The sequence below is a fragment of the Panthera onca genome, chromosome B4 (genome assembly GCF_046562875.1).
Source record: "Panthera onca isolate mPanOnc1 chromosome B4, mPanOnc1 haplotype 2, whole genome shotgun sequence".
Taxonomy (NCBI): Eukaryota; Metazoa; Chordata; class Mammalia; order Carnivora; family Felidae; genus Panthera; species Panthera onca.
In genome coordinates, this window is record NC_138345.1 from 32,065,324 (window position 1) to 32,088,615 (window position 23,292).

Genomic DNA, 23,292 nt, shown 5'->3' on the forward strand with positions numbered 1-23,292 from the left:
AGGGAAGATGAAGGAGGAATTTGAGCAGCAGGTGACAGCGGGAGTCAAAGTTAGGGAAAGGGCATTTTTACAATGGGTTGGGTTGGTGGACGCTTCCTATCTCTGCTTCCGCAGAGTGGCCAAGCCCTCATGTATCAAAATAGAGGTCTCGCTGTACATCTACAGAAAGGGAAGGTGCATGTGGTGGGAGCTTGTAATATGGAATGTGTTGAAAAATCAGGGAGATGCCCCTAACGAGCAGGCCGCTCACCCGTCAGTCTTCTTCTGCTTGAGAATTTCTGAGTCTCGCCTCCAGCCCAGGACATGCCCATGTCCAACTGCCACAGAAACCTCTGCTTGACTGAACCTGCTCCCTCTTACTCCCCATCCATGGTCCTTCTCTGGGGTGCCCATCTTAGAGAATGGCAGCCCTGTCTGCTCGGTTACCGAGGCTGGGAGGCTCCTTCCTCAGGTGCTCCCACCCCAGCACACAGGTCCCCCCTCAGCCGCCACCCAGCAGTGGAAAACACCTGCAGACAGGAAAGCACCATGTTGACACAAGGTCCTCTGGGTGATACTGTGAAGCTAGGGGAGTCATTTCATGGAGAACAGTTGCAGAGTGAAAATACATTAGCTAACCCAACTTACAGGGAAATGTCCATTCCACAAACGAGGCCGAAGGCACCGTCAGGCACGCTGAGCTGGGGGCCCGACACTGAGTGGGAAGCCTGAAGGAAAGGTGAGGTGCAGAGAACTCTGACCCAATGTCCAGGGAGAGAGAGTGCCCTGTGCACATTCTACATCCAAGCATCCAAATCTTTGGACAAGCATCCAAGATTTAGGGCCTGGGCCTCAGAGCAACTTGCACTTAAGCAAGAGTCATTTATTTGTTCTTTGTGCACAGTCGTTCAGAAATAGCCCCAATCTAAGCTCTTAGGCACCACAGGAACACGAGAGGCATTTCCCCTTAAGCTGGGTGTGTTTGGTGCTAGTAGCAAAGGCACTTACCACCCAGAACAGGCTGCAACCATCTGGGAAGGGAACAGAGGTCCTGCAGCTTAGCTCAGCCGCGTTGCCACAGGCTCCCCCTTCGTGGCGCTGTCTCTGGCCCCATCACACATATGCCCCATACAGGGTGCCTGGGCCCCAGGGGATCAGTTTAGTGTTTGCTGCGCCACCAGCTCAGCTTCTGATGCGAGTCTTCAGTTAGACTTCTTATGACTGCTGGAAGTAGCATTTGAATTGCTCTCAGTTTCCAATTCTGGACCTCTATGGCTTCATAGGATTGTACAGAAAAAACCCTCTGAAAGTCTGAGTGAATCCTCTATTGTGTACACATGTGTATGCTCTGTGGTTAAATGGGAAGACTGCAGTTCTGGAAGATTCAGAGCTCTGACTCCAAATTCTAATGTGAACTTGGACAAATCCCTTTACTCTTTATATCAGTTTGCCAGGGCCACCATAACAAAGCAGCACAGGCTGGGGGCCTTACACAACAGAAATCCATTTTCTCACAGTTTTGGGGGTTTCTTCCGAGGCCTCTCTCCTTGACTTGTAGATGGCTGCCACCTCCCCATGGCATCTTGTGGTCTTGTTCTGTGTTCCTGCATCATGGGTGTATATCCTAACCTCCTTTTGTTTAAGGACACTGGTTGGATGGGTGAGGGCCCATCCCAATGGCCTCATTAACTTAATTGCCTCTTTAAAGCTTCCATCTCCAAATTCAGTCACATTCTGAGGTATTGGGGGTTAGGGCTTCAACATATGAATTTTGGGGATACACAATTTAGCCCATAACAATTTTCTTAATTTCATTTTTGCTTCTTAATGTCTGAAGAATTCCTTTAGATGAGCCAATGACTTCTGAGGTCTGTTTTTTCTCTACCAATGTTGCCTGGGAAGGTGTGCTTCTCTCTTTCTTATGAGATTATAAATACTTAGATGGCGGTAGTCATGCTGTCTTCCCCATCTGAAGATAACACACATCCCCTTCCATCCATTGTCACTTGCTGATGCTGCCATTGCCAAGGCTATCTGAACCTCCTGCCTAGCTTGAACTTCAGAATGGCAGTCAGTGAACAGAGGGCACTCAGAGGAGGACTGAGCCCAGCCATACTGCAGCTGCTGTGCTCTCTGGCTCCCCTACATCACAAATTTCATTAAATTTTTAAAAAGTGTTTATTTTTGAGAGAGAAAGAGACCGAACATGAGCAGGGGAGGGGCAGAGAGAGAGGGAGACACAGAATCCCAGGAAGGCTGGGTCTGAGCTATCAGCACAGAGCTGGATGCAGGGCTTGAACTTGTGAACCATGAGATCATGACCCAAGCCGAAGTCAGATGCTCAACCGACTGAGCCACCCAGGCACCCCCATAAATGTCATTTTTAATAAGGGCTCCACTTGTCACAGATACTTTAAGAGCACCACTTGAAGGGAGGCACAGGCATACCCCTGCTCTCAACCTAGTTTTGAGTGTGGTTCAGGATATGTACTCCCACCCCACATCTGCTAATGGTCCCTTAACTAGTTTAGAATCAATGCGTGTTACCTCCTTCTGAGATAAAGAGACTGGTGGGCTTGATAGGGAAACTCAGCAAACTCTCATGTTGATAGCTAAAGTAAATTCTTGCCTGAAATCATCCTTTAGGGGAAGGCTTTTCTCTACTCAGCTCCGAATAGAGGAAGCATCCATGTAGCTAATGTCAGAAGCTCATGCACATACTATCCTTGGTCACTTAAATTGCTCCTAATGACCATTTGAAACAGTTGTACTTTGAGACATCTTTTCACATCTTCAACTTCTGGTCTGTCTCCATGTTCCAATCTAACAAAAAGAGGGATAAACAGGAAACTAGTTTTACATTTTGGTTGTCCTTGAGAACTGGTAGAAAACACTCCTAGGAAATCCCCTACAATTCCCAACCTATTCGGTCCATTGCTGAGGATTCTTGTTGAATAACCGCATTTTTTTTCCCATTGAGCCAAAAAACAAAACAACAAAAACACATTTAATTTCCAGCCATTTCTCTTTTGTCAGAAAAATACCCTCAACTTTGATAACTCTGGCAACTATGGCAACAGTATGGACTTTGTTTCTAAAGAGCTAAGTCTGGAATTCAAGTAAAAAATTAGAAACACAAATAAGGGAGCACCTGGGTGTCTCAGTTGGTTAAGCACTGGACTCTTGATTTCAGCTTAGGTCATGATCTCATGGTTCATAAGATCAAGCCCTGTATCAGGCTCTGCACTGACAGTGTGGAGCCTGCTTGGGACTCTCTCTCCCTCTCTCTCTGCCCACCCCTGCTCGTGCATGTGCACACACACTCTCTGTCTCTCAAAATAAATAAATAAACAACAAAAAAGAAATACAAGTAAGAAGAACTCAATACCTGTTGCCTTTTAGGGTGGATTATTTACTGATGTCATAGACTACACATAGTAAGCCATTTTGCTATGGAAGCTCAAAGGAGCTAAAATGTGTTAGCTGTGTTATCTGGCACAGCTAGAATATTAATCTAGAAACAGGCTCAATTCACTGACATCTCCATCACTCCATACCTATCTTCATTCCATTGCCACAATCCACTGTCTTCATTTAATAACTTAAATTCTTAAGTTAAAATATTTCACTATCATTTTTTCACTGTCTTATTACAAAGATATCTTTTCACTGTCTTAAGATATCGGTCCTTCCTTGTAAAATGAAGAAAATGAAATGATAAAAACAGAAATGTTTTGAACCTTTTTTCTAATCTGTGCCTCAATGCTCATAGCACCCCTGGTGAGCCACAAGATTGTAGGCAGAAGTGTTATTCTTCTGAAAAACTTAATTCATGGTGGGGCTTCTGGGTGGCTCAGTCAGTTAAGCATCTGACTTCGGCTCAGGTCATGATCTCACGGTTCATGAGATCGAGCCCCGCATCGGGCTCTGTGCTGACAGCTCAGAGCCTGGAGCCTGCTTTGGATTCTGTGTCTCCTTCTATCTCTGCCCCTCCCCCACTTGTGCTCTGTCTCTCTCTGTCTCTCAAAAATAAATAAATGTAAAAAAAAAAAATTAAAAACACTTAATTCATGATGATTTAAAAATTTATTCTTTTTCTTATCTGTTCTTCTTTTGTGATTTTCTCTCTTTGCAGTCTCTTCCCTTTGTTCTTCCTCCTCTTCCATTGCTTTTCATTTTTCTTCCTAAAAGGTACTCATTCTGCTCCATATGTGATTATAACCAGGTTTACCTATCATTTTCATGGCCTGGTTAGGATACTTCAGATCAGATTACTTGCAGAGTCCTGGCAGCAAATACACATCTCCATATAGCAAGAATAAATGGGGGGTGGGGAGGATATTGCTCTTTCTCTATGTCCCCAGAGTAAAGGGAAATTGGGGTCAAGGTTGGCACAGATCATTAAGTAAGGTTTCTGCCCATAGTCATGACAGAATAAATGTTATTGAACTAGATCTCCCACTGTAAATAACTAAAAAGGCTGGATGAAATATGCGAAGCGAAAGTTTTCAGTTGTTGAAAATAGGCAGCAAAGGACTGCAATCTCTGACATTAGGGGAAAAAATGAAGTAAACCCTATAATTGCTTCAGTCTACAATTACTTCAGCTTTTTAACTGGAAGCAATTTTTTGGACTGTATGCAGGGAAAACCCAAACAGAGTCTGGAGGTCTCACTGAGTTGAGAAGACAGAGATCAGAGTTTGGGGAGACTGACACAGCTGGAGGGTATAGGACAAGATACCAGAGAAAGGGGAGAACTCCAGAAATGTGCATACAAGTTCCCTTGAGTCTTTGGCTAAATGCTAAGCTACAAATGCAAAGAGCAAAACTCCATAAGGTCAGTAAATGGAAGCTTTAAGCTGAAAAATTCCTAGGCCTTGCATAGGGTAGAGAGACACTTAAATTCTGGCCAGCCAAACTGAAGTTACCTTGTTAAACAAGGGAATATTCAGTAAAGACTTTAGAAATGTAATACCCTCATAGTAGGGCGAAACTAGATCCACTTTAACAAAGCTTAAAATAAGCCTCAGAAAGATCAAGCTAATAGACAGCTTAACTGCCTGTAAAATTAATTCAATACTTTTTGAAGGAAAATAAAATCCAGACGTTCAACAATGTAACACACACAATGTCCAGCATTCAATAAAAGTAACTAGACATGTGAAGAAGCAGGAAAAGGTGACCCACAATGAGGAGAGAAATCAGTCAGTATTAATAGAGCCAGGAATAATAGATCTGGATAATGGAATTAGCAGATAAAGACTGTAAGACAAATTATTCTAAATAAACTCAAGAATTTAAAAGAAAACAACTATGATGAGGAAAATGACTATATTAACACCTGGAAAATAGTCTTCAGGACAAGGAATATTACTAGAGATCAAGAAGGACATTTCATAATGATAAAAGGGTCAATTCATCAATAGGACATAAAAATCTTAATAGGTATGCACCTGATAACAAAATTTCATAAAAGTAGTCAATCAGGAAATAACATCTATAGCTGCCATTTTAAATTAAAAAGGGAAATACTACATGGCTATTTTCAAAGTTATCTTTGCCACCATAGGTTTACTGAGTAAACTATCCTAGGGCATTACTGGGGTGACAGAAAAACAGTTTAACAGATTTGTCTTTGACCTCAAGGAGTTCACAATAAGGTTGAAATACAGAACACACACACACACACACACACACACACACAGTAATTAAAAGATTAAAACATATGTCTCATGTATTGTTTCTTAAATTTCTGCCTTTCAATTTTTGAATCAAACACATCATTAAGCTCTTGTTGGCTGTTTCCCATCTCCAGGTATTAGTTCCTGGTCTTAAAAACATTTTAGTAGCTATTTAGTCATCTCTCCTATGCCCAAGTGACCTTATGGGGACCCTAAAGTAGATCTCTGGTATTAACACTAACAATGATCCTCCACCAGATTCCCGGTTGACCTTTCTTCTAGGTTCAGCTATAACCCTCAGAACGCGGAATCTGGTGGAGGATCATTGGGTCCCCATAAGGCTTGCAGTGAGCTTCTATGGTCTCCTTACCCTGCTTTCTACCCATTGGAAGCAAGCAGTGAGTCCTCTACACTCACATTAGTAGAATACATTTGAGAAAAAAAAAAAAAAAAAGATAAGTTCTCAGGGTGATTCACGCCCATTATAGTTAATTAAACCAGTCCCACTTAAGAAGACAAAGGAGCCACTCCTTGGGAAAAATCATTCTTAAAAATCCACTTTATACCCACAATTTAATCTTTTAAAATTCAGTCATGTTTCCCAAGAAAACTGCCTAGAGGTAGTATTGGGATTAGAATGGATTATCCCTAAATGAGCTTTTCCAAAAATCCAAACTCAGCTAAGAAGGGCTCTTTGTTGCCTTTTAATCAATGATTGAATTTATTTATGCCACTTCTTTCCAAGAAAGATTAAAGTAGCTTACCACAAACCTGCTATAGATCTTACCTAGTTCCAGAAAGGAACTGCCCAAAAGAGAAGCCTCATTTAGTGTTGCCTGGGAATGAGAGCTTCTCTATGAAGTTCTCCCCAGGTTTCCCAGTTGCTTCCATTTATTTGTATTGTGGAAAGACTATGGACTTTGGAGTCAAATGAATTGGGAAAGAATCCCAGCCTTGCCACTACAACCTGTGTGGTCTTAGGCAGTCATGAAACATCATGGAGCCTCATTTTCTTCATCTATAACATACTTCATTCATGGGTCTGTACACATACACATACACATACACACATACTCCGAATACTAGTTCTCTCCTTAATGCTCACCTTATACCTCTATTGTAGGCCTTACCATTTATTACACTTATATGACCATGTCTTAGATCTTCTGGAATCTGGGAAGTTGCTCATTGTTCTTCCTGTTAGGATTGTATTTGTCTGCCTCCTTCCCCTTAGTGGGAAGGGCTGTGTCTAAATTCACTATATCCGTATCTGGACACAGTATCTGGCACAGAGTAGATGGCATTATTATTGTTGAATGGAACCCTCACTCAACAAGCTCTCCATTACCTTCTTTAGTGAAGAAAAACAAGAACAAAGCAAAATTTTAAAACTCCTCCAGGCTTCTCTCATAGCTCCCTCACAGCTGGGACCATAGCACTCTTCTGGGGGTAAAGGGTGAAGAGCTTTGATGTCAGGACCTGGGTTCAAGTTCCTGTTCTTCCACCTACTAGCTGGGTAAACTTGAGCCATCAAATAAAGGAATATGTGAATCAAAACTACAATGAGATATCACCTCACACTTGTCAGAATTGCTAAAAACAACACAAGAAACAATAGATGTTGGTAGGGATGTGGAGAAAGTGGAACATTCTTGCACTATTCATGGGAACTCAAACTGAAGCACCCATTCTGGAAAAGAGTATGGAGTTTCCTCAAAAAGGTAAAAATAGAACTATCCTACAATCCAGTAATTGCACTACTAGGTATTTACAAGAATACAAAGATACTAATGCAAAGAATACAAAAATACTAATTCAAGGGATACATGCACCCTGATGTTTATAGCAGGATTATCTACAATAGCCAAATTATGAAAACAGCCCAAATGTCCATCTACTGATGAATGGGTAAAGAAAATGTGGCATATATATGGTGGAATATTACTCAGTCATAAAAAAGAATGAAGTCTTGCCATTTGAAACAACATGGGTAGAGTTAAGAGTATTATGCTAAGCGAAATGAGTCATTCAGAGAAAGACAAACAACATATGATTTCACTTATATGTGGAATTTAAGAAACAAAACAAATAAGCATAGGGGAAAAAAGAGACAGAGAGACAAACCAAGAAACAGACTCTTAACTATAGAGAACATCTGATCATCAGTAGATGGAGGTGTGGTGCCAGGAAGGTGAAATAGGTGATGGGGATTAAGGAATGCACTTGTGATGAGCACCAGGTGTTGTATGGAACTGTTGAATCACTACATTGTACATCTGAAACTATTTTTACACTGTATGTTAACTAACTGGAATTTAAGTAAAAACTTAAAGAAAATAAAGGAATGTGTGTACACTGGCCAGGTCAGCCTGGCACGCAGGAAGGGCACAGTGCTGTTTATTTCCTCTGAGCTGTCCCCTATTGTCACCCAAATCACACTCTTCAATATAAAAGTGATATTCTTGGGGCGCCTGGGTAGCTCAGTCAGTTGGGAGACTGACTTCAGCTCAGGTCATGATCTTGCAGTTCGTGAGTTTGAGTCCCATGTCGGGCTCTGTGCTGACAGCTCAGAGGCTGGAGCCTGCTTTGGATTCTGTGTCTCCCTCTCTTTCTCCCCTCCCCCGCTTGCACTCTGTCTCTCTCTCTCAAAAATAAACATTAAAAATTTTTTTTAAAAAGTGATTTTTTTTTTAATTTATTATTAAAAAAAAATTTTTTTTTTAACGTTTATTTATTTTTGAGACAGAGACAGAGCATGAACGGGGGAGGGTCAGAGAGAGGGAGACACAGAATCCGAAACAGGCTCCAGGCTCTGAGCTGTCAGCACAGAGCCCGACGCGGGGCTCGAACTCACCGACCGGACCGCGAGATCATGACCTAAGCCGAAGTCGGCCGCTTAACCGACTGAGCCACCCAGGCGCCCCTAAAAAGTGATATTCTTGACGGTTGAAGGCGCCTGATCCAACTCTGCATTATCACCCAGTCATTCTATTTTAAACTCTTGTCCATTATCCTCACACTTAATTTTTCTGCTTTGTTGTTTGTCTTCACTTTCATATGGAAATAGAGCTTCGTAATTGCACGGCTGGTTTCTGTGGAGGTCCTGGCTGTACCAACTGCATTGGAGCAAATGAAATGGATATTCCATACCTTCCTTTCATTTTGTTCCTTAAGAGAAAACCTGAGTTAAAAAAGACTGCCTGAGGAGATCCCCCTGTCTCTCAAATTGCCGGTGTGCTGGGTAGGATATTGGCTCAGAGACAAATTAACTGTCGCCTGCTCTTTGAGACACCACTGTCTAGGGTTCTGAATATATCCTTCACTTATAACAAACAGGCTAATCACTTGTCACAAATCAAAGAGGTTGTGAATGCTTGGAGGGTTAGCATTTAACAGTTGTGAGTTTTAAAATAGATCAAATTCCTTCATGCCCCCTTCTAGTATTACATGGTAAAGAACAGAGACAAACGTGAAGTGGGGGCAGGGGGGGCATGAACAGGTTTGTTCTTTATTCATCTAACACTGAGCTCACACGACAGTCACAGTCACAGCCACCCAGTGTCTTCCTCCCTTCCTTCCACAAAGTTGGGACAAAATGGTTGATGACAAATGTCCAATGCCAAGGAAAATTGAGTCAGGAAGTGCTCAAAGTACCTCCGGTGTGCTGTGACTTCCCTGTTCATTGAGCAAAGGGAAAGAACCACTCTGGCTGGCTGGCCAAAAAAGGCCAGCCCTTTATGAAAAAAAAAAAAAAAATGAATGAGGTGAAAGAAGTAGGAGAGACAAGAAAAAGTGATCTTAATTATAGCTACCATTTATTGAATGTTTCCACTGTGCCAGGCAGTTTACATGTTTTATCTTGTTTCCTTCTCTTAACAGCCTAAGAGGTAGGTGCTATTGTTACCCCTGTTTTACAACTGAGGAAATAAAACCCAGAATAAGTGATGGGTCTAAGACTCAAATCCACATTATTCTATTGTATGCTTTCTACTCTTGATTGCTAAGTTGAACCGATGCTCAGCTGAGAAGCAATGAGGGTAAAGGAAGATCTCTGGACAGTAAGGAGAACTGGAGTTTAGTTGTGATCTTGAGGGAGCTAAGGTGGTGGGGCAGAGAGGTGGGGCAGGGGCATGCATAAACAATTGATATTGTGCAACGATATTGCCCAATTGATATTACACGTCATGAGCATAAGCACAGGATGTTATGTGAGCATGAAAGAGGTAGTCTTGAGTGGAGGAGAAGGCTGTCTCTGGAAGCCAGCCAGAGAGGAGATAAGATGCTCTATATGTAGGAAACAGCTGCGGCAGGTGTCAGAGTCAACTAGATCATGGGAGCTGCAAGAAATTTGGGTGTTTTGGCAAGCAGAATGCTGAGTTGGGGAGAGAGGAGGCCAGGTCTCACAGGGCTTGGTGAGCTCTACTTGACATCATCCTGGAAGGTATGGGGAGACGCTGAAGGGCTTTAAGCAGTGTAATTTTTTTAAAAAAATGTTTAAAGCAGTTGAGTGCTGTGATTTTGCCTTGGCTGAGATGGATCTTAGTGTCATTCACCTAGTTTGGACATGTGAGTTTAAGGTGTAAGTTCTCCAGGGTGATGTCCAGAATGGAGCCGAACATATAGTCTCTTATTTTCCCAAGCAATGCAATTCTGAAAATCTCATTAAATGAAATATGTAAGAGACCAGTATTCTCTATTTCTAGAGAGCTTTAAAGAAGAAATCCTGAAACATTTGTGTTTAAGATGCAATTTTAATTTTGTTCTTTCCTTTCTAGACTGAACACAGAGTTAACTAGCTTAATAATTAGCTCTTTGTTGAGGACAAAGATTTACCCCTTTGGGTCTGATCAGTGACTCCTATCTATGGATCAACTCTGTGAAGGTGATTAGATCTTTACTTCTGGTCGCTAACAATATAACTTTTATTTTCTAATTTTCCACTACCTTTTCCAAAATAATAAAGGCAAATCATGAAATCAGGGAGGAGTTTGGTGACTTCCTCATAACTGCCCTCAGATCCTAAGAGACCTCTTCTGGTGCTCTTCTCTAATGCGCCTGTGAGCTGGGTATTCTTCCATGTGTTCCCACAAAGCAGCACTCCATACTTTCCTTATGCTGTATCCATCACACTTTACTGTAATTGCTCACTTATTGCATTTTAAAATTATCTTTCTGCCATAGGCAGGAGCCCATTAGCTTTTTCTCAATTATATTCCCAACACTTAGCAGAGTTCTTAGTAGGTGTTTGATACCTTTTTTAAAAAAGTTTATTTTTTTTGAGAGAGAGAGAGAGGGAGGAGAGAGAGAGAGAGAGAGAGAGCTGGGGAGAGGCAGAGAGAGAGGGAGAGAGAGGATCCCAAGCACAGAACCTAATGCAAGGCTCAAACTCACAAACTGTGAGATCATGACGTAAGCAAAAATCAAGAGTTGGACACTGAACTGAGCCACCCAGGTGCCCCTCAATACGTTTGAAATGAATGAATCTTCAACTCCATGAAGTGGATATTATCATCTCCCTTTTGAAGATAACAAACCAAGCTCAGATACGTTGATATTCGTTCAAGACCAAACACTGGTAAAGTGCTTGGAACCAGGACTGAACCTAATTCATCTAACCTCAAAGTCTGTGTTATTTCCATCCTATTACCTCTGACTACAGCACCTGCTTTGATGGATAATTTTTAGCTGATTTGACTCTGAAAACAAACACCAGCAGTGAAAGGAATAGGCGTATCTGTGGCAAGTGCAGACCCCCATTAGACACCTGCAGTGGCCATATGAGAAAACAGCATGGACAACTAGAAATAGTTCCACTGTGTGCCTCGTCCCTGCTCTGTAGTGTGGCTCTAATGCTTCATTCTGTGACCGGAATGTTAAATGATGTTACTGGAAGGTTGTACTAGGTAGTATGGTCCACATGTTCACCCTGGAAAGGATTTTTGGGCATTTAGTAACTCTCAAAATGTGCTATGTGGCATAAGCCCAGGATAAGTAGAAAGGAGAATAGAAACTAATCAGGAAGGACTTGTGGATCAGGATATCTGTGTGGCTCCCTCCTTTACTTGCTTCAGTCTTTGTTCAAATGTGCTCTTCTTAAGGAGGTGGCTACCCCATTAAACCTTGACATCCTCGACTTCCTTCTCTGTTTTATTCTTTTCCTTAACATTTATCACTATCTAATTAATTTTGCTGATGATGTTTATCTTGTTTATTGTCAGTTCTTTCCATTAGAATAGAAGTTCAATGAGGACAGAAATGTTCATCTGCTTCATTCTCTGCCATTTCCCCAGTGCTAGAACAGTGCCTGAGACATAGTAGGTGCTCAGTAAATATTTTTAAAAAATTTTTAAAAATGTTTATTTATTCTTGAGAGAGAGAGACAGAGCATGAGCAGGGGAGGGGAAGAGAGAGAGAGGGAGACACAGAATCCGAAGCAGGCTCCAGCCTCTGAGCTGTCAGCACAGAGCCAGATGTGGGGCTCAAACTGACAGACCGCAAGATCATCACATGAGCTGAAGTCAGACTTAACTGACTGAGCCACCCAGGTGCCCCAGTAAATATTTATTGACATAACTGTGTTCATCACACTATAAACAATATTTTGAAAGGCATCAGTAAGTCAGAAGGCATTGATAGTAACAATAATGAGTAGAGGATGACTCCTTTGGGAGGGTGAGAAAATCCATTGGATTTGATTTCAACTGACATCTGAGTTTCTTAGTCCATTTGGGCTGCTATAACAAAATACCATAAACTATGTAGCTTATAAACAATAGATATTTATTTCTCACAGTTCTGGAGGCTGGAAGTCCAAGGTCAAGTTGCTGGCAGATTTGGTGTCTAGTTAGAGGAAGGTTTTGGCTCAAAGAAAGCCATTCTTTTTGCTGTGTCTTGCTCCTAATACTATCGTCTTGGGGGTAGGATTTGAACATACGGATTTTCGGGGGACACAAACATTTAAACCATAGCACTCAGGAAGACTGTTCTAATATACTTCCCAAGATCTGTGAACATAAGGCAAGCTTATGATGGAGACTTTCACTTCTTCACAAAGAAAATCTGTCCTGAAACTTTTTTCTTCCTTTGGGAGAGAAGTCACACCTCTCTGCTTATAAGAACCAGCTTAAGTGCCGCAAAACAAACTCCAGGGGACACTGTCAATGCCATCTTGGTAGAGAGAAGACATCTGTCTCCCTTCCCAAAAGCAGTGGAGTTGAACTGGAGCTAAAAAATACAATTTAAGAATGACAGCTTCGGCGGGTGGGGGGAGCCTGGGAGGCTCAGTCGGTTAAGCATCTGACTCTTGATTTCAGCTCAGGTCATGATCTCATGGTTCGTGAGTTCGAGCCCTGCATTGGGTTGTGCACTGAGAGTGCAGAGTCTTCTTGGGAATCTTTCTCTCTGACCCTCCCCAACTCATGCTGTCTCTGTCTCTTTCAAAGTAAAGAAATAAACTTAAAAAAAAAAAAAAAAAAAAAAAAGACTGACAGTTCTGGGACCATAGGAGCAGGAAATTCCTACCAGAAGAACATTTCCACCTTGTATGTGTTCTTCAGGATCTCCTGTTGCCTAGGTTGTTAATTTTTAGCTGTAAATCCAGTGTGGGGGAGTGTGTGGATACAGGTGGTAGAAGGTCTACACATAGCTGGCTCACCCTAGATTACCTATGCTTATATTGTCAGAAAAGTAAGTGGTTATAATCAATTTTGTTACTAGATTTACATATGCAGATGATGTGTGACTGCTGGCATCATTAGTCTGTTGTACTGATGCAGCTACTGAACCTTTGCTTTCTAGCCACAATCCTGAATAAGTCATTTAAATCCTGAGAACATGAAAACCTTCATTTCTCAGATTAGATAATCTATTCCTTAAACACACACACACACACCAAAACAAGACAGATGCCATCATTTCCAAGTCCTCAAGAAGCTGAATTCTATTTCCCTACAAGCCATTTACCTATGAGTCTCAGAGGAAAAATACCCTTCTCCGGCCAGGTTTCTGGGCCGGCTGATCAGGGCCCTGGGGCACCCATCCTCGGGAGGAAAAGCCACTACAAGACCCCTGCCTTCCTTCACTGGTGCCTGATTCTTGGGATAATAAGAATAAAGATGAATAGTTTGAGTACACATCATTGGCTACACACTGTTCTATGTGTTTTAGGTTTTTCTCATTTGTTCTTCACATTCTAGGGTAGGGGTTAGATAATGTTATTTTACAATGAGGAAACTAAGTAATTTCCCAAGGCCACACAGTCAAGAAACTAGAATTTTATCCAGGCTGTCAGACTCCAGAACTTGTGTTCTAAACCTTGATATTAGGCTGCCTTCTTGGCCAAAACATAAACAGTAATGAAGATGGAAGTGGAAAAGTGTTCTGACTGAAGCAGGTGTGGGATGGGTGGGGTCTGTGCCTTGACCCCTCCCTCCTCTGACTCTGCAGCCCCTGGGGCTGCTAGAGTCACACTGCGCTTCTGAATGGACACTTTATCAGCCCCAGCTTCTCTCCTCTAGCAGATCCCTATTATTAGTCAATCTTCATTATTCATGGATTCTTTACTTGTGAATTTGCCTAATTGCTACAATTTATTTGTAACCACAGAATCACGAAGGGGCTGTCATGGTTATTTGTGGACATGCACAGAGCACTGAAGACTTTGTCACCCACGTGCATGTTTCCTGGGAAGAACATGGTGGTGACGGGCTGCCTTCTTGTTTCAATAACTGTAAACAAGCTTTTTTTTTGGGGGGGGGGGGGCGTCCACTTAATGGCAAGGTTTTCAAATTTTTGTGCTTTCTGTTGGTGATTTTGCTTTTAAAATGCCCCCCCCCCAAACACAGTGCTGAAATGCTAATATTCCCAACTGCAAGAAGTCTGTAATGAGCCTCACAGAGAAAAATACATGTGCTAGTTGAGCTTCAGTCAGGCATGAGTTACAGCGCTATAAGCCATGAGTTCAATGTTAATGAGCCAACTATATTAAATATATATAAAAACGTATGTTAAATAAGTTGTCTTTTAATAGAAACCCACATAAAACAAAGCTTTGTATTGACTGATTGAAATGTTGTGACCAGACCAACTCCGTATTTCCCTTAGGAGTCCCTAGCAATCTTTAATTCAGTGTTTGTGGCCACTTTATAGAATATATCTACCATGAAAAATGAGAAATGACTGTAGTTATTTATTGAGAGCCTCTTATAGGCCACATAATGTGCTAGAACCTCATTTAAATTAATCCTAATTCTCAACAACTCTGTAAACAAAGTATCATCTCTAATTTATAGATGGTAAAACTCAGGCCTAAATAATTTGGCAACATCATTAAGCTAGAGGGAGGTGTGCCAAGGCTGAATAGCATATGGCTCTGTTGTTCTCTTTCCTTTTGACTCAGTTCATTTGTGAACAAATTCCAGGTTGGCATCTTGTGCAATTCAGCCATATCCATGTCCCTGACTCCCACTGGATTTCCTTTCCATTGGGTTGATCACAGTACTTTCCAAAAGCTTTGCTCTATAGTCACTCAAATGGAAATCTCCTCGTTGATTCCAGGATAATTTTTTTTGAACCAAAGTGTTTTATGAAAAAGTTCCCTAAAGTGATTTTCCCATCATGTTTCCTTGCCAACCATCTTGCAACGTTCCAGGTGGCTAACTGTGAGAACGGAGGTCACTGTGTCACCCTGCTCCACAGTGCTGGGGGACACTGCTATGACACTGCCCTCTGTCACTGAGCTCTGCTGGGGTGCCCAGCTGGCCTGCCTTCCCTTCCTTCAGCTACTCTCCACTGTCCCTGCCCCTGGCTTGCTGTCTATGATCTCCCTCCAGGTGTCACTCCAGGAGAGCATCTGTCTCCTTGTGGGGGGGCAGGGCCAGGTACTGGTTGTGGTAGCAGGTGAACAAGATATGCTCCCTGCTTGGGGTCTCCTCTTGGCCTCAGATAGTGTCTTTGTCTTCAGTGACCAGGTCCCCCAACACCATCATCTTGTCCATCACGATAATTCACTCCACAAACTAAGGCCCCAGGTGATTGTCCACCCTGCAGGACTTCTCACCCACATAGTGTTCATACTTCATTGGAGGGCTGGTGCAGATGAAGACCACAATGTCCTGCCTGGTTTTCATCTCTGTATGGCTGCTAAGGCTCCAGGCATAGGCTCCAAGTCTAAGAAAAAACCTCGGGCTTCATACACATTGGCCACTTTGTCCGCCAGGTCTGGCAACAGGGCTGGGTACTGCTCACTGCAAGCAGCTCCCCCAGCAGGGAAAGCTGCAGCAGATGTCCCTCAGGAGGCTAGCCTCGAAGTCAGCCAGAATCCATGTCCTGTCACTGGCACTGGGTCTGGAAGGTTGGGAAGGCTGGGACTGGGGGCTGGGATAATTTTATGGAGAGCCATGTATTTGATGCTCCAGACACGCTGTCCTTCTCCTCTTTTGTTCACATCTTGCTTCTGGCAGTCACTGGGGTTTAAATTTCCAGGCAGAGCAAAAATATCTTCTAGCAGGAAAAAGGCAAAGAATGGAAATGACACGGACTTAGAGAAGCAAGATGAAAACAGATAAGGGTGGAGAGAGACAGGCAGTGTTACCTTTTCAGAAGATGCCATGGGAGCAAAGGGATAGACAAAGGGCAGGAACCCAGAGGAGTAGACCCTGAGATGCGTAAGTAATACTTTGTTTTTATTTTATTAATTTTTAAATTATTTTAAAAAATATTTATTTTGGGGAGAACACAAGGTGGGGGAAGGCAGAGAGAGGGGGACAGAGGAACTGAAGTGCGCTCTGCACAGACAGGCTCACAGCAGTGAGCTGGGGCTTGAACTCACAAACCTCAAAATCATGACCTGGGCCAAAGTTGGAAGCTCAACTGACTGAGCCACCCAGGTGCCCCGATTCTTTATATTTTTAAATCATTTTAATGTCTTTGATTTTATTTTGTATATCACAGCGACTCGGTGTAGGCAAAGAACGCATTTTTTTTCTGCTTTACTGATGAGAAAACTAAGGCATCAAAAGCTATAGTGATTTACTTGAGGTTGTAAAATTCTATTTTATTCTGCATTCAGAATAGGTTATTTTATATCACACAGAAAAATTCAGAAATTAGTTTCCTGATATTTCAGATTTTAAGCAGTATCACAAACAGTCTATTAGGAAGCAAAGATATTTTCCTTTATTTTATACTGGAACCACATGGCTATTTCAATATTTTTTATTTAACTACAATTTCTCTAAATTTCATTGTTCATGTTGAAGCATTTGACTAAAATATAGCAAAACTACTGTGCCTTTTAAGGGGGTCAAAATGTTTTCTGTGGGTGGAAATGTGTCATGTGAATAAAGATGAAAGTAGCTTTGTTGTACTCCTCTTCTGGGAATCTTTTTAGGGATATTACTAAAGTCAAGAATAGATCAGAAATGAAGAAAAGATGGGAATAAAAGAATAGCTTTCATGGAAAATTGAAATCATTCCTTTTAAAGTTCACAATTTCCAGCCTGATGATAGATCCCCAGCCTTGCAAGATGGGTTCCTCCTAGCTATAAAGGTGACAGCCACGAGAGGATTTTGATGCAACTGTGATTGATGTCAGCAGGTCCAGACGGTGATACTTTATTACAAATTTAATGGACATTTATTAAGCTGATTCAACGGGAGCAGCCCTGGCTAGATGGGGCTGGGAGAGACAAAAGGAAGACGCAATCTATGAAGGTGTTGGGGGCCAGTTAGGGATGGAAATTCCAGTGATTTGAGTTGTTGCACACCCACTACATGCTAGGTGCTCTCAACATCATCATTTTGTGTCTTCCTCCCACAAACCCTGAATGAAACAGCATGATTCTCCCTAATGCAGGGATCCTGATCCTTATGAGGATATGTAGGGAGATTCAGTGACTTCCCCCACTGACCAGGTAGCTGCCCCAGGCTTTGTACCCAGGCCTTTTGTATCCAAGTAAAAAGCTCTCATCTCTCACCCAAACAGGAAATAGCTAGAGAGTCAGTGAGTCACAGCCTAAAGTTGGGACACATGTCTGAGATGCAGACTTATGCTTTTATCCATGGTGTAGGAATTCAGAATGAGGGCCAGACCCTTGCATGCCAGAGTTAAGATGGCTTATGCTTCATAGAGAAGACAAAACATGAATATTTTAATGTTTCTTTAACAAGTGAAGGGGTTATGGAAATGTTTGCAAGGAGAAAACACCTTTTTAGTGGCAAAATTTCCTTAGCCAGTTAACAGAACTGTTTCTTTCTTGGGTTAAATGTAGTAGCTTCTATTATATCCTGAAGCATCTGGCTCTCCCAGGAGAGACATGTGAGCACTGCCCTGGGCCTGGAATGTCCCAAGAGGGTAAGAATAACCCACAATGAGAGACAACTCCTGCTGTCTTCTGGTCACTGCAGTTGTCAAGAACGCTTTGCCTCAGAGGACAGCTCAGGGCTGTCTCAACTTGGAGATGGAAAAATCGCCCACCACCTACCCCGTTCCTGGGCTCCAAGCTTTCCTTTTATATCTGCAGCTCTCACCTTTAAGTCTTTTGTAGGGAAGATACATTTATTCCTGCAAAGATTTTCCACTTTCTTGGAGAACACAGGCTTCCGATGTCTCCAACAACCTTGAGTCTGTGACGCTAGGAGGCATGGAACGTTTGGACCTGCTGGGATTCCTTCTCATCACCTTCAATTGCAACATGACCATTGTGGGTGAGTATAGGAAACAGCTCCAAAGCTCTTGTGTTTTTGTTTTCATCACTTTGCCTGGCCTGTTTATTGCATGAAGAAAGGGAGCTGTGTGCTCAAGCTTTACTTTTAATCGCTCCACAGCTCTACCATCATTTAAGGAAGGCTTGGATGTGAGTGTTCTCTGCTGGGGCCTGTTCTTGCTGACATTCAGGTACTGAGCCTGAAGGACTGAAGCAAAAGGAAGGAGTATCTTTGTGTAACTCTTCTCTGGCTACCTTATCAGGAGAAGGAACAATATAGTAAAAATTAAAGAGAGATTAATGCCTTGATTACACTTTCTTCCTGTTCATCCTTTTCTTGAAGTTTAATTTGTAAAAGATTAGTAATTTCTCTTGTGTATTTCAAGCCAGATCCAAAGTTTAGTTTATTTTTTTAAGAAAGTAATAAATATTTCTGAGTTTGATGCAGACGCATTAAATTTTCAGAGAGGTATGGTATTCCTGGAAGAAGGAATTGAGTAAGGGATTAAAATATACCCATGAAGTGGTTGATATTTTTCTTACTCATTGTTTTGTAGAATTTAAACAAAGTCAACTTGGTCTTACAAGTTTGAATCAATGACCTGATCACATAATTCTATTCTTTGAGTTTAACTGCCTTTGTTTATAACAGAGCTTTTTCTGATGTCAGGTGATGTTTACTGCATCTTGTCACAAAACAAAATATTTGCAGATTATTTTAACTGAGTCTTAAACATGTTAGGAAAGAGTTAACTCATGACATGAAAATTGGACTTGAGGTTATTTTGATTTCCTAGGTTGGTCTCACTTATTCATGATAAATTGAAGAAAGAGGAATCTCAATATATCATAACAACTGGAATAGAAGGAAAAGGAATTCTGAGTCACTGACAAACCTGAAAAGTTGAATGTTGTTAAAGAAATTTGATTCCAAGGACCATAAAGCAACAGTAAAGATCTTGTGGACCACTATCATAAATAAAGACCACTAAATTAAAATTAGCAGCTACACACAGTTACACAAATGTGCTAACAGCCTTTCAAAAGCTTATTATCTATAGAGAATAATAAGATCTTATTTACATCATTAATTTGCTCAGCTCAACTTTCTTTCTAGAAGCTTCAGTCCGGGAGACATTACCACAAATCTGAATTAGTGGAGTCAAATCAAACATCTTTAGTCTCTAACACTTCTTTAAAATCTCAAAGCCTTTAACAAACAACTAGCCCAGCACAGCGCCTGACACACTGCAAGTGCTCCATAAATATTTGGCAGATGAGCTAAGTAGCAGAGGCTGTAGCGGTGACTAAAATACATGCTTACTGACCTCTCAGTTCTCCAGCCTCCACCCTGTAAATACTTAAGACATGGTGTTGGGTGCAAATGTGTTTGTATGCTGGTGATGGTGCCCTTCCTGCTTCTTCCTTTCTAGGGAAGGTATGGCTTATCTTCATGATACTGCTGAGGATGGTGGTGATCATCTTGGCAGGCTCCCCCGTATACCAGGACGAGCAGGAGAGGTTTGTGTGTAACACCCTGCAGCCAGGATGCGCCAATGTTTGCTACGACATCTTCTCCCCGGTGTCCCAGCTGCGGTTCTGGCTGATCCAGAGTGTGTCCGTGCTCCTCCCTTCTGCCGTCTTCAGCGTCTACGTGCTGCACAGGGGGGCTGTGTTGGCCGCCCGCGGACTCTGCGGGCCGGACAGCGGTCCCGGGGGCCCTGACCCCGCTGACCTGAGCCCCGGGGACAGGGAGCGGCGCCTCCTGACCGTGCCAGACTTCTCTTCTGGCTACATCGTCCACCTCTTTCTTCGGATGCTGACCGAGGCAGCTTTTGGTGCCTCGCACTACCTCCTATTTGGATTCTTGGTCCCAAAGAGATTCTCTTGCACGCACTCTCCCTGCACCAGCGTGGTGGACTGTTACGTCTCTAGGCCCACGGAGAAGTCCATTATGATGCTTTTCATGTGGGCGGTCAGCGCGCTGTCTCTGGTGCTCAGCATGGCGGACCTCGTCTGCAGCGTGCACAGGAGGGCGAGAGCGCGCGGGCGCGCAGCCGCCCCTCTCCCCCGGCCACGGCCTGCGCAGAGCCTGGGTTCGAGGCCAGGTCAGGTGGCCGGCGGCGGCGGTGGATGGGCAGAGGTGGGGGCGTCCGTCCACCCCGGCCCGTGGGCTGCAGGGGAGCGTGCAGACAGCCCCAGCCGTAAGTCCGCCGCATCAGGGCGAACCGGACTTCCTGATGAAGAGGACAGTGAGGTGATGTCCTCAGCCAGCGACAAGCTGGCCGTGGCTTGCAAAGAGCCGGGGAGCAGGCCCCACAGAGAGGCCTCCGGGGACCCAAGGGACGAGGGTCCCACAAGGTCAGAGGAGCACCCCTTAGCGCCTCAGAGCCGGCTGGCCCGGCGCTGTCTGTCCGGTCAGCTGCAGCCCCCCGACCGGCCTGCCAACCCAAGATCCAGAAAGTCCGAGTGGGTCTGAAGAGGGAACGCCAGGCAGCCGGGGGCCGGGGGGCGGAGGGGGGTGCATAGTCCAGTCCAAACGGAGACCTGGCCCACGAAAATGCACATCCTCTTTGGCCCATGTGAAATCCTCATCAACCGGCGGAGAGAAAGGCGAGCCGGCATGGGACACATGGACTTTGTGCGGGACTCAAATCCTCAAGATACAGATTTCATGTACATAATACTTTCTCTTGACCAAAGCACTTGACATTGTGCTTTTGACAATGTGACTGGAGGCTAAAATGATTAATTAGAGAGTGTCGGGTGATTGATTAATGTGACACTCTTGTCCTTCATGATAGTATGTGCTTAATGTACAGCACGTTGCCTTACATTAATAGAACTCATTCATGCGAGTTATTATAGAATTCTTTATTTTGTTTTTGTTCGTCTATTTGGATAAAAGGGGCACTGTTACGCATGTCTTTAATAGATGTCAGTTTAACTTCTCCCAACCCCTTTAATAAAACTTCAATTCTGATGTCACACTTCACAATTCACAGTGTTATAGAAGAAATGACAAATGCAGAGAATGTGGTTCTCAACCACTGGGGACTCTGGGCGGCAGGCATCTTAGACTGTCTTTGCTTGTGACTGTAAGATGCCTAGGCATGGGATGGATCTCTGGCATGCTTGTTCCTTTGCTGAGTGGCTGTCCTCACTGAGTAGAGGGAACACGTTTTTGCTTATCTTTTTATTTTTTTATTTTTAATTGAAGTGTAGTTGACATAGAAGAGGCGCTGGTGCTGCTGATGTGTGGAGGGAGAGCTGTTACATCTTTTCTAGGTTTTGTCTGTGTCTGTTAGGGAGTTGTACGGTTAAGGTTGCCCTGAGAGTCTTCATGTTCCAGGGGAGCACATAAGAAACACTGTTAGTGTTGTGGCCTCACAGTCTGTGTTCACGTTTGTGGCTGTACACTAGGAACAGAAACTTCCCGTGTCTGGACGTGAGCTTCACATAAGCGTCTCTCTGCACCTTTCAGTCACCCTGGTTTGGGCCTAGGTGCTGCCCAAGTTAGAAGTGACTTTGTTAGAGATTTTAGACTTGCCTTTAGCTGCCACATAGATGGACACAGTGTAGCAGAAAGAGCTACTACAGACAGGATAAACCTGCCTACCTTCCTCAAGAGAGGAGGAAGAGCTATCTGGCTAGACTTCCAGAATTGATCAATGTCTTCTAGTCTCCAAACACGAAATGGCTAAGGATGAGGAAATTGCCCTTCAGTCCAACAAATAATAAAAACGGTGAACCAATGCACTCATGAAAACGATGGCCACTTTCAACTGTTCTAAAGAAGAATTTGACAGTGAAATATCTGCCAGGATGGAGAATAGCATCCTGCTTGATCTATCAATTTATATTTATCTATCTATCCATCTATCCATTTATCTATAGGTATAGATATCTACAGGATATCAAAACAGTTAGTTAAAACTTAAATCTTCCAAAATTGTTTCTGGCATAAAAATACTTGAATGAATGTGTCTATTTTTAATATATTCAGTAAATCTCTTTCTCTTGCTCCTCATTTCACTGAAAACTGTGAGCCATGACTCAGACTCCTTTCTTCAATAGTTAGATCAATGCCTGGCACACAGCAAGTGCTCAATAACGGTTCAAAAATCTATTCCTAAAGTATTCAGGGTCAAATTGGGTTCTTATCCCTGGGAGGGTGCCATTCTGGTGGACCTCCCATGGTTGGGTGTAGTCATAGAAATGTAAGAATTATCTACTGCTTTATTACTATTTTAATTTTTTTAATGTTTATTTATTTTTGAGAGAGACAGAGTGCAAGTGGGAGAGGAGCATAGAGAGAGAGAGAGGGAAACAAAGAATCTGAAGTAGGCTTCAGGCTCTGAGCCATCAGCATAGAGCCCGACGTGGGGCTCCAACTTGCAGACCGTGAGATCATGACCTGAACTGAAGTCAGACACTTAACCGACTGAGCCACCCAGGCGCCCAGCTTCATTACTATTTTACAAAATAAGCTCCATGGATCTCTCAAGCACCCCAATACTAGTCTTGATAATATTGAGTGGGGAAATCAACTCAACAAATGGTGGTGGTGTGTGCCCACGCAGGGTGCCTGGACAACAGCTAGGAAAGGAAGGTGGCAAGGGCTGAGCTGGACTTTTCTCTTGGCCACAACCCCACAGAGAACTGAGTGGAGCATGTCTGTGTTCCTTCTCCTGCCAGAGTCTATACTCAAGTTTGGGTCTGCAAACAAACTGGTCTTATTTGGGTGGTACTGGGAACGGCTACTTTTGCCTCTCTGCTGATGTCCAAAATCCAACTATCAGAGAGCCAGAGCCTTGAGGTTTGTTTCATGGAAAACTGTAAATACTATTCAAAGCAATGGGTGCCAAGAGAGATGGGGAGAGGTAAGGAGCCAAGGGTAAGACACCTGGATTCTCATCCCATATCAC

The 23,292-nt window shown here is 43.0% G+C and overlaps 1 protein-coding gene and 1 long non-coding RNA gene across 2 annotated transcripts; one reads left to right on the forward strand and one right to left on the reverse strand.

The window, feature by feature from the left end:
• Positions 1 to 14,665: 14,665 nt before the first annotated feature.
• Positions 14,666 to 19,821, reverse strand: LOC132694948 (uncharacterized). The gene is made up of 2 exons (XR_009617570.3): positions 19,693 to 19,821; positions 14,666 to 18,844 (listed from the first exon to the last, which is right to left on the reverse strand). It is a non-coding gene; the product is annotated as an uncharacterized LOC132694948 (long non-coding RNA).
• Positions 18,302 to 21,354, forward strand: GJD4 (gap junction protein delta 4). The gene is made up of 2 exons (XM_060658970.3): positions 18,302 to 18,365; positions 19,798 to 21,354. The coding sequence occupies exons 1-2, from the start codon at positions 18,302 to 18,304 to the stop codon at positions 20,841 to 20,843; spliced, it is 1,110 nt and encodes a 369-aa protein (XP_060514953.2). The 3' UTR covers positions 20,844 to 21,354.
• The last annotated feature ends 1,938 nt before the right edge of the window (positions 21,355 to 23,292 follow it).

Excerpts from the sequence above, each read along its gene's own strand:
- GJD4 (XM_060658970.3), top strand. The coding sequence starts at position 18,302 with ATGGAACGTTTGGACCTGCTGGGATTCCTTCTCATCACCTTCAATTGC. Across the intron at positions 18,366-19,797 it reads TTGCAACATGACCATTGTGG|GGAAGGTATGGCTTATCTTC; the intron begins GTGAGTATAGGA and ends CTTCCTTTCTAG.